The following is a 12,048-nucleotide window of genomic DNA, read 5'->3' as shown; positions in this document are numbered from 1 at the left end:
AGAAAACGAATTTGAGGTTATTTGCAACATTTTTTTCTTAATTATTTTTTATAAATGAGCATTTATTAGTATAAACTGCCTTCAGAGTATGTCAAAAATTTTGTTATCTATTTGGATTTACTCTTTTATTTATTGCCCAATTTTGAAAATGATATTGTACGTTAAGGTCTTATGGCGGATCACAATGTGATGCCGGGGTATCATATAGGAGATGCCCTACCAAATAAAAACAAAAAACATGAATGGTAAAACATTTTCGAAAAATAGATGTATGATTCTTGATATTCGTAATAGGATCCTATATGATTTCTTGGTAATCATATAAGGATCATATATGATTTCTTTGGTTTCATACAAGGATCGTACTAAGAAATCAAGCATGGACAGTATGAAATCATATATGACACTTGTATGAAATCAAATAAACTTCAAACCGGGATGTTACATGGCTAGAAAAAATCATAATCTGCACTAAGTTGTTAAATCATTGGGTGGGTATCAAGAAAGAAGATCTTGACAGGATAAAGATGAAACGTTAATGCCATGTCATGGGAAAGGCCTACTAAGATGTAATAACTAAAAAGAATTAGTGAGCAACAATAAGACGCATTTTATGATGCTGATCAAGAACTTTTATATCAATTTTGTGGAAAAATTAGCTCCCTTTATTTTATTAAACAGAATTAGATATTATTTCATGGAAGCCTAGCAACAGATAACGAATGCGTATTAAGTTTCCTTTAGAAAACGAAAAAATTAAACATGTCTCTACAGGCGTAAAAGACTTTTGGGAAATTATTTTTTATATTTTAGTGTTTGAAGATCAGCTTGTGATCAGATTTAATCTGGAGAGGCGAGGTTCGATCGAGTTGGACGAACAAATATTGGGCCTTTCCCATTATACCCCTCAAACAAAAATGTAGCCCCTCCCCCATTATTGTATAATTGTATAATTACGATGATGGGGTCACGTAACATCCAGATCTTGTTTCTTTCATTCAATTTTTCTTTTTCAAAGTTTAAGCCCAAATTAAAATAATTGGCCAATCGCGTGTTTGACTCTAGATCGCAGGACCAACAAAATTATAGCCTCTCCCCAGTTTTATGAGCAGTTTTATGGCCCCAGTTTACGTTATATGACAAAAAAAAACTGGGGAGAGGCTATAATTTTGTTGGTCCTACGATCTAAAGTCATACACGCGATTGGCCAACTATTTTGAGCTAACTTTGAAAAAGAGCAATTGAATGAAAGAAATAAGATCAATATGTCACGTGACTCTGCTTGAAGTCACTGGGAGCTTCTGGCATTTATCGAAAGTTGCATAACGGTTCCAGATGTTAAGCTAGAATTTCGCAGAAACTTCTATAGATAAAACTAAAACACTAAATTCTAAAATGCCAAAATTTTGCAGATATGTAAAGATTAAATTGGCATTTATATTTTACACTGCTGACTTTGGGCATTTGAGAATTTGCCTTATAAAATTGCCCTCACTTTTAAAAATGAAATAAAGGAAACATCTTCATCCCTAGCACTGATAAAGTAGTCTGCCTCACAGAAACAGTAGAATTAAGCGCAGCTTCAAACACGTCCTCGTTTCGAGCTGAGAAAGAACTTGAATTCAATAACACTTCTTCCGAGACGTTTGTCAAAGCTTCTGCAAAGTTGGGCAAAGTCGTAGAGCTAGAAGTTAACGGGTCTGGAAATTCTGTTGCTTCTTCCGTTGAAACCTCCAGCACTGTCACATCGATGAACCCTCTTGTCGAAGTTGTGTTTCTGGAAGTCGACTCTTGGTTGGGGGTAATTCTGGCGTTCAGAGTTGTTATCAGATCGGATGTTGTAGTAATTCCTGTCGTGGATTTTGTTTCGGATGTTTTGACTTCGAAAACTGTTACGCCATCAGAATCTGTCACGGCGTCGGTTGTCGTGGCATTTTCAAACTCCATTGCTTAATCTGGTTTGCTCTGATTTCCTACTTCTAAACAAAACGAAAGGACAATTTTATATCCACAAATACTGCACAATTTGTCCTTAGTTATTTGTCATTAGTGAACTAAGAAAAAACTAAAGCAATAAATAAATTGAAAAATTTGTGTCTGAATCGCAACTTTTGCTATTTTGAACAAATTTGAGTTTAGAGTTTAAGAGTTTAAGACTTCCTAAGAGTTTAAACTTTTATGTTGAAAGCCAAAATATCAATTTTGATGAAACAAGCTCTTAGTCTGAAAACAAACCTTTGTTTTTGATGAAGGAAAATCGTCCGTATGTTCGGTTTTAGTACAAAAAATGACGAAAGCCCTGATATTTTTCTTTGGTATCATCAGTTTCTTGTGTTTCGATAGAAAAGAAATCGTCGTTATGTGTGGTATCTAAAAATAATAAAAATTTGGTAGTATGTTTGTTTTTAATAAATAAGAAATAATAGGCATAAGAAAAATTCGGTTTCTTGGAATTGCTATGATCGCTTTCAAATTACCAAAATCGTGAGAGAAAACATTTGTATTTAATTTTGCATGATCATATCAAGTCTCGTTGAGTGTGATTTAATAAACAAATCCCTTTCATTGATTAACAAGTCTTAAATTTTCTTAAAAAAAACAAACGATTCAGATTTTTCACCTATTTTTATAATTGAGCTGTAAAACAAAATCAATCAAATTGCTCTTTGTTTTCAAATCAATGGTCTCCAAGCAGTACGTCTAAAATTTCTATTACAAACCAAAAAATAATTTCACTAAATTATATAAAAAAATCCTAATTTTTCTATGAAAAAGCTGACAACTTCTTATGCTTGAAAGCCAACATACCGAATATATGAAACCAAACAAACCAACAAATTTTTATGTTTGAAAACTGAGCATACCAAACACTTTATACGTTTAAATACCGAAAACAAAAAAATCCTAGAAACCGAACATGCGAAGCCTTTTTACGTCCCAGACCAAACACACCGATAATATTTTACGTTTTAAAACCAAAAAACGAACATTGAACAACTCCGACCTTTGACCCTGAACATGACAAATCAAAGACACCAAATATACCGACAAAATCTTACGTCGCAGACCTCCATACCCACAATTGTGTTCCGAGGCCAATATACAGAACAAACCGAACCTACAGACGATTTCTTACGTCTGAACCCAGTTATACCGAAAACTTCTGTGGTCTTTGTATACGGTCTTCTGGAATTTGCACTTTAAGAGAAAGTAGATTTTTTTCTACGTTTATGAATTGATATAGAAGTGTTGCTGAGAAAGCAGAACAGTAAACCTTACTTATCAAAAAATAAAATCTTCCCATTTTATCTGAAATCTGTTTCTTAATTTTCGTTCATAGAACATAGAAAAATTGTAAACTGTTGACAAGATTTCGGTTTTAAGTTATCATATATTTTATTGAGTCATCGTTTTAATTGTTTTTTTCCTCATAGCTTGCTTTGGGCTAATTTAGTTCATATGGTCGAAGAATGTTAAGTATTTTACTATTGACTGTTTTATGGAGAAATGTGAAAAAAATTACAACAGATGCAATTAGAATCAATTACTATAATTTTGTATTAGTTTCACAAAAATTCATAGCGTTTTATTTAGAAATTTAAATCAGACAATTTTCTCAGATTCATTTTTAATATCTGAAAAGAATAAGACAAATAAATAGTCATTGAATTAATATTAGTCTGCGCTCAATTTAAAAATGTTTCAGTTTAAAATTGAAAGACAGCAAGTGTAAACAGAAATTGAATTTTCAAAACACTGCCCTTTACTAAAAACAAACAATCAGTACATATTTCAGTTGATGGATATAAACTGTAAAGGATCTTGCGAAGAGTTTTTACCATTTACAGAAATCAAAAAATTGAAAAAGCTTAACGTGTAACAAAGCTTAAAGTTATCAAAAACTTTTGCGGTATAACAATAACAGTAAAAATAAACTTAAACTTTCAGCTGCTTATACAATAATAATTTGATAATTTGTCGTCACAGTTTGGCTTAAAATAGAAGTAATAGTCAAGAATGATTGAGAAAATAGATTGAATAGATCCCCAAATTGGTTGTCAGGAAAACTAACCAACCTGTTAATATCCGTATAAGGCAGCAACGTTTCTTAAGCAAAATATTGCCCTAACGATGGAATCGAAAAAAACAATGAGACAATTCAGGAACGTAGAAAATCAGTCCAAAATTAATTGCACATATCTGTCACTATATTTATAATCATTACGCATTTTGTTTCCATTTTTGTACGGAAATGAACAACAAAATTGTGAAATTATCGCTTAGAAAGAGAAATTTTCTGTTTCTGATATCAAAAACTATTTCAAAGAGAGAAACTTTGTTTGATTAGACGATTTCATCAATTTTATAAGCCAGGGGTGTTTTGTGAGATTTAATAAACATCAATCAATGCTAAAACATTTAGAATTGATGCATATATTAACATGTTGAAGTAAGAAACATGAAACTTTTTAATTTTTTTTTAAAATTGTATTCTATTTTGTCGAAGATTGTATGTGCCAATATACATGAACAACAAGTCAAGATTTGTCTAGCTAAGCCTAAGATTAGAGTTCTACTCCACCGAATTTATTCAAATTTAGAAATCCGTAAATTTATTGATGAGGTGATTTATATCATTTCAGGATTTCTTTAATTTGTTTTTCAGTTTTGGTTGATTGCGAACATCCATTGTGTTCCAGTTGCTTTGAAATTTATAGAAAATGGTTAGAAGTCGTTTTGTATTTACAATTGTAGTTACAAACAGTCCTCATCAGATACACCAGCCTTGCTTTTGGTGGGTAATAACCAAGCTGGATGACCTCAAAACGGGTCACTCAATTGTCAATAAGAATCTTTGACAATAAATACCACTTCCTATCGTCAAAATGTCAAAATAGTCTGTAACACAAAAGGGGTTGTCTTGTTAGTTTATTTAATTTATTTGAAAGCACATTTTTTATAAAAAATAATAACAAAAAATATCCTTTCGCGTTTTGTTTTTCGGAAAAATTTTTCCAAATCATTTTAATTATAATTACTTCTCTAGAGTTCTGATCGATCGTCTGTTGAAAATTGTAGTCACAAGTTTTGTTGAGAAGGCGAGCACAAAAACACGAAAATTGTTTATTTTTCCATCTTTATCTTGATGTTTTTGCGTGTTTTCCTACTTGCTCTAACCTTCAGGAGTAGTAGCAACTAGCACAGGTTGTAATTCAAAAAAATTTTAAGACAACGTTTATCGTTCCTTTTTTTAGCTCAATATCCAAAAAAAACGTTCTGAATACCATTTGGCATGACTAGAAGCCTTTGAGAGCCGTTGAATTCGGCGGTACCTTTGCATGGACCCAACAACTGACACCGAGATGCCGCAAAACAGCTGCCAAAATAAACATATCCATTCGCACCCTCCTCTGTCAAATGAGACTCAACTGGTGCGGACACCTGCTTTGAATGTGAGACGATAGGATAACGAAGGAGGCAATGATCTTCGATAAGGGTCCCACCTGGAAAGGACCACCAGGAGGTATCAGAACAACATGGGGGTCAACAGTCGCAGGAGACCTAGAGCCGGTCGTAAAGCCACCCCGAATGCGCAATGACACCTAGAAGAAAACATGGAAAACCACTGTGGAAGAAGTAGCGATGGACCGGTCAAGATGGCGTGCTGTCGTTCGAGACTCACTACGTGTGGCTGGTGATGGGCAGCAATGTCTGATACAATTACGATGATAATTTTATTCACTTCCCGGGTCGAGAAAAAATTGGAAAAATATGTAAGATAAGCGATGAAAGGTTGGTTTTTTCACCGCAAATTTCGTACATAATTTTGCGGTGAAATGCGGCGAATGTGGTGAAATTATGTAAGTTCATTGCCAGATTAAGCGGTGTACTTAGAAAAACTTCACCACATTTCACCGCTTACTGCAAGTTACCGTCCTTGCACGGATTTGAACCTGTCACCTCCTGCATGCCAGGCACTTCTTCTTCTACTGCTCCAATTCTCACGGAAGTCTTGCATATCTGTTTTGAATTTAAATAAATTTCACTCTCCTTTATGTAAAACATACGCAATGAACTTTTGTAAAATAAGCGTTGAAATTACAAAAATTAGCGGTGAAATGTGGTGAAAGTGGTTAAATTATGTAAGTTCACCGCTTACTCTAGATGTATGATTATTTGTGGGTAAATTTTCCGTGCGCCTTTTAATAAATGTATCTTAACTGCATTGAACAAAAGACTATTCAAAGCGTTTTCTAAGCGGTGAATTTATGTTATTTCATCACTAAGTAAAGCGGCGAATTTATGTAATTTCATCGCATTCACCGCTTATCTTACATAGTTTGGACATTTTTTTTCAAAGCGGTGAAATTATGTAATTTCATCGCTAAATTCAGCGGTGAAATTATGTAATTTCACCGCTACCAGGCGATAAAGGTTTTTTTTCACCGCATTCACCGCCTGATTTATGTAATTTCACCACATTCACCGCTTATCTTACAAAATTTTACGCATTCACCGCTTATCTTACATAATTTTGCGTTGAATGGCGGTGACACCTCGACCCGGGTTATCAACCACTTTTGAATTTTGAAAATTTTTCTTTATAGAATTCTCAGTGACTTCCGTCAATTAATTATTAATCATTGACTTAAGATAATCACTTGTATGGTATGGGATGTGGTCGGGGATCCGATGCCACCAAGCTCAAAGTCTGGACACAGCTTGGTTGAACCTTTCAGTCTAGACCTCAACCAATTTGGGTATTCGCGTTCTCTTTATGCGGGTTCGCGTAAATGAGTGTTGAAAAAAGTAAACATCGCCTATTTAGGTACTCAGAATAAGATGCGCAACCCAAAATAGATTTGATCAGACTAAATTGGGTCGCACACTGACAGTCTAGACTGAAATCACCTCTAACCAGAAACAAGACTCACATGGAAAATGCTTATTGTTGGCCAGTCCGGGCCGAGGAATTTGGCCAAAATTATGTAAGATCAGCGGCAACAAGCGTTGAAAATTCGGAAAATTCACCGCAATCTTCTTACATAATTTTGCGTTGAATGCGTTGAAATAAAGATAAAAATTCAACGCATTCAGCGCAAAATTATGTAAGAATTGGTGGTGAATTTTCCAACTTGTCAACGCTAGTTGCCGCTGATCTTACATATTTTTGCGTTGAATTTAGCGTTGATCTTACAAAAAATCAACGCGTTGCACTCTGGGTATGGGACTCGAACCATTGACCTCTTGTTTACTTGTCGACTCTTCTACCATTGCGCCACCGTACCTTGGTTTCCTTAAGAGCCCCAATGCTTATAAAGCGTAGATCTTACGTATTTTGCGTTGAATTTAGCGTAGATCTTACATATTTTGCGTTGATTTTAGCGTAGACCTTACATATTTTGCATTGAATTTAGCGTAGAACTTGCATATATTTCGTTGAATTTAGCCTAGATCTTACATATTTTACGTTGAATTTAGTCGAGATCTTACATAATTTCAACGTATTCAACGCATTTATCATGTGAGAAGTACTGGGAAAAAGTTAAAATTTTTTTTAAGTTTTGAAAAAAGCTTGAATTCCTAAAATGGTCTGAAATGGTTTTTGCACCGTAAGAGAGCAAATGGTTATTTTTTGCTGACATCATTTTTCTCAATTGTGCAGTATAGGAGTCCCAAAAAGTAAAAAAATTAATTTTTCGAAAAAAAACTTGAAGAATTTGAAATTGTAAAATGCACTATAAAAGAGCACTAAAAAAAGATTTTTGTCTGACTTCACGTTTCTCACTTTTGCAGCATAGGGGTCGAAACAGTGAAATTGATTTTTTGAAAAAAACTTAGAAAAGTTTTGAAATCGTAAAATGGTCTCAAATGGATTTTGCACTATAAAAAAGCACTAAAAAGTGGTTTTTGCTGACTTCGCTTTTCCCATCTGTGAAGTATCGGGGTCGAAACAGTGAAAAAATTGACTTTTTGGAAAAAAAACTTGAAAAACTTTTGAAATCATAAAGTGGTCTGAAATGGAATTCAAAAAATTCAACCTTAAATTTGTAAGATCTAAGCCAAAATTGTACGCAAAATATGTAAGATTGGTGTTGAAAGCGTTGAATTTATGTTAGATCTATGCTAAATTCAACGCTAAATATGTAAGATCTACGCTAAAATTCAACGCTAAATATGTAATATCTACGCCAAAATTCAACGAAAAATTATGTAAGATTGGCGTTGAATGCGTTGAATTTGTTTAAAATCTACGCTAAATTCAACGCTAAATATGTAAGATCTACGCTACAATTCAACGCTAAATATGTAAGATCTACGCCAAATTTCAACGCAAAATATGTAAGATTGTCGTTGAGTGCGTTGAATTTATGTAAGATCTACGCTAAATTCAACGCTAAATATGTAAGATCTACGCTAAAATTCAACGCTAAATATGTAAGATCTACGCCAAATTTCAACGCAAAATATGTAAGGTTGGCGTTGAATGCGTTGAATTTATGTAAGATCTACGCTAAATTCAACGCTAAATATGTAAGATCTACGCTAATATTCAACGCTAAATATGTAAGATCTACGCCAAAATTCAACGCAAAATTATGTAAGATTGGCGTTGAATGCGTTGAATTTATGTAAGATCTACGCTCAAGCGTAGATCTTACATAAATTCAACGCATTCAACGCCAATCTTATGTAATTTTGCGTTTTTTAGCGTTGACACCTCGGCCCGGGAGACTCATTTGGGTTGCGCACATGCTATCAGACACATTTGGTTCTCGCACCAGTGGCTCAAGCCGAATTGTGTGACCCACTGATGGATCTAGATGAGGGCTATGATCAGACTTTCTAGACCATGCTTAATTCGCTGATCAGACCTTGCGGGGCCTTGATCAGACCCTTGTCAGACCATGAAGTGTCTGGAAGCTGCCCTGATCAGAATTTCCAGACCTCCAGCTTGCTGCCAGACTCTGTGAATGGGTCGATCCTCAACACCTTTCAACGATTCAAGTCGGGTTAATCACAGCTGGCTTGAGTTTGTTCCTACCTCAATTTAGCTGACTGCCTTCAAAAATTGCAATGAAATAATTGTCGAACCTATTTAAAAAAAAGAACACTTTATTAACAATAACAGTCATAATAAGTAACAGAGAGTTTGACAATTGTTATAATACTGCCTGGAGTCTGGTTATCTATTTCAGTACATAAGTGTAATTACATTAAATTAAATTAATTCTTAGCTCGACCAGGTAGTGTTGATTCATGAGTCGTGGTTTAGTAAACTTTTTAAAATCTGATAGATTTCCAACTAACCGACCCATAATTTGTATATTGTTTACTATCAGAAAAACATTTAATATACAATTTTTTCAATGCTTTTGGGAAGGTTTTTTTCCAAACCCCTTAGTTCTTTAGGAAGTGAATTCCAGTCCTTTGATGCAGTTTTTATAATTGAACGTTCTAATTTTTGTGTGTGACATATAGAATCAAAAAATGTGTCAGAGCTTCTGAGGTTTTGTCTGATGCACCAAGTGGGCAAGGTTGTGACATCTAAAGGATTAAACGCGGGTAAAAGACAATTTCTCAGTTTCCTCATATAAGTGGTTCTTTTCAATTTGATTAAATATTTAACCGGGAGAATAGAATGCTTTATCTTGAGATCTTTTGTTGACTCCAATCGCTTTATAGAGTAACAAGCACGAATGACCCAATTTAGGTGCTTTTCAAGCGATATAAGCACGTTTTTGACTATTGATTGGATTAACAGTAATGAATAGTGTAGATGGCTGATAACAAATGCGTTCATAACCGTTTTCATTAGAAACGTTGGTATCCGATTACGGAGTGTATAAATTGTTTTTATTCCACGCGCCATTTTCTTTAAAAGAAGCTTTATTTCGTCATGGAAACTGAGATTTTTGTCAATATATACTCCAAGATACTTAACGCTTTTGGACTCTGTAATAATTTTGTTCCCGATTTTTATTGATTCAGATTCGCTGAATTTTTTGTTGCGGCTGAATATTATGAATTCCGTGAGTGAATTTAATGTGTGCAATTGAATAACAATTACTTAACAGAAGTGCTATGTTGCGAGTGAACTTGTCAGGAAATCAAGAAAAAAATAATTGTTCACAAAACACTTATATTTTATTTCTTATTATTCAAAGAAAAAACTTTTCTATAGAAGATCTACTGAAATAAAATGTAATCACAAAAAAATATTTTCATCAACCAATTAAGTTCTTACTGAAATCTAATTCTTTCTTTTTCATTGTTGATTCACATCAAAAGAGTATTGGAGAAACCTAGTCTAGATCCAGACTCTAAAGAAAGACTCTTTAAGCGGACAATTGTGACCCAAATTGCGCTGTCAAGCACACATCCAGTTTAGAAATTCTTTTCATGGGTGCAGACATGTTCGTTTCATAGATGAAAACAACTGCCATTTTTTTTCCGTCTTCAAGTCATGATTTTATCAAAAATTTGTCTAAATTGGAAAAGTGGAGTTCATTTCCTATTTTTGAGATTGTTCAGTAATTTGTTTTGTTTCTCCCTCGTCCTTTATCATTCCGAGCATTCGACCGGCATTGTCGGTGTAATTAAAACAAATAATAGGAAAACGGATATAGCAGGCTAAAAAAGCAAGCAAGCACCGTCCAAAACAAATAAAATAGAAATAGATATAAAAACCTAAGACATAAAAATTAGACATATTTTATAGAAATCGGCTTTCCCTAGATGCTGTAACCTAAATTTTATACACCTTTTTGATGAGAATGGATCTATGAAATTAATGACAGTGCATACCGTACAATCGAAGAAACTACAGAAAATATTCAACAAGTAAACTCAATCATCAATACGATAGCACTACGATAACGGTTTTGTTTTACTTAATACGATAACACTTAAAATGTAGCATTTTGTCAGCCCCAACATTGTGTGTTTTTCATTAGCGTTTCATTGCAGTGCAATGTCAAAAATATAGGCAGATGAGAGGCCATAAATTGTTTTCATTTTTTGTTTTCTCATTTCGAAAACACAACACACGGGTCTGTTTATTTCGTATAAGGCAAATAAATTTTCAAAAAACACATTTCTCCTTCAAATGGAAAAATTTTTTCTACGGAGTTCAACAGACATATTTGGATGATACAACTTTAGGTCCTATTTTTTTAGAATACAAGATTGCCGCTCTTATTGCAAGATCCTGTAGGATAACCTTTCAACTTGCAAGATCTCGTAAGATAACAATCGTGTTTAATGATTTTCCATGATATATATCCCGTGTCAGCTTCCATTAATACAAAATAGTCAGAGACAAAATAATTTAAGTGAATAGGTTGTTTCAATTACAATTTGGCAATGGTGGAAAAAAATGGCTATTGTTAGGGTTGAAAAACAATTGGGCCGTAAAACTTAATTTGCATCTTTAAAAAAACTCATGCAAATAATAGAACAAATCAACCTTTTTTCATTGGAAAGGCACTAAATTGATTTACCTGTATTTTAGAAACAAATTCAGGAACATGGTTGGAAATTGTTATATTCTATTGACTGTTTCAATTTGTCAAAAAAACAGGACTTCATGAAACAATCCTGTTCATCTGTAAACAATTTTAAATTTATGGCAACTTATTTGTTTGCGGGCTATCTTGGTGCCTTTTCTATCACATTGAAAAAAGTACGTCTTTCCGAAAACATAGAAGAAAGGCATTTGAAAAATTATTATTTTTTTCTTTTTGCTCTTAAAAAGATTTATACAGGACGCTCTAACAAAAACCTTTGAGTAGCTTCAAAATTTGTTTAAGTTTTTTTTATCACAAACTAGTTACTAAAATAAAAAAAATTAATCAATTATGCTTGACTGCAGAGAAATTTCTCCTAAGAATTTTTAAGGAAGCTTTATTTTAATTGAGTTTTGGTTGTGGAAAATTAAGATAGTATTGATAGACGAAAGGAAATGGAGTCAAAACTTCTCCTTTTTTCCCTTTTTTTCCAAAAAAAATTTCAACTGCACTTCTAAAGTTAGCATAAGAGTGACTT

General features: G+C 33.5%; 1 protein-coding gene across 1 annotated transcript; it reads right to left on the bottom strand.

Annotated features, from left to right (window-relative positions):
- Positions 1-1,497: 1,497 nt before the first annotated feature.
- LOC142349034 (uncharacterized) lies at positions 1,498-4,148 on the bottom strand. Its single transcript, XM_075400445.1, has 2 exons — positions 4,077-4,148; positions 1,498-1,979 (listed from the first exon to the last, which is right to left on the bottom strand). The coding sequence occupies exon 2, from the start codon at positions 1,945-1,947 to the stop codon at positions 1,498-1,500; it is 450 nt and encodes a 149-aa protein (XP_075256560.1). The 5' UTR covers positions 1,948-1,979; positions 4,077-4,148.
- Positions 4,149-12,048: the final 7,900 nt, after the last annotated feature.

The sequence above is a fragment of the Convolutriloba macropyga genome, chromosome 11 (genome assembly GCF_964194025.1).
Source record: "Convolutriloba macropyga chromosome 11, txConMacr16.3, whole genome shotgun sequence".
In the NCBI taxonomy this organism is placed as follows: domain Eukaryota; kingdom Metazoa; phylum Xenacoelomorpha; order Acoela; family Convolutidae; genus Convolutriloba; species Convolutriloba macropyga.
Note: the sequence above shows the minus strand (reverse complement) of the source record. Positions and strands in the feature narration are given on the sequence as shown.

Coding starts and splice junctions, on each gene's coding strand:
- LOC142349034 (XM_075400445.1), bottom strand. CDS start 1,947: ATGGAGTTTGAAAATGCCACGACAACCGACGCCGTGACAGATTCTGAT.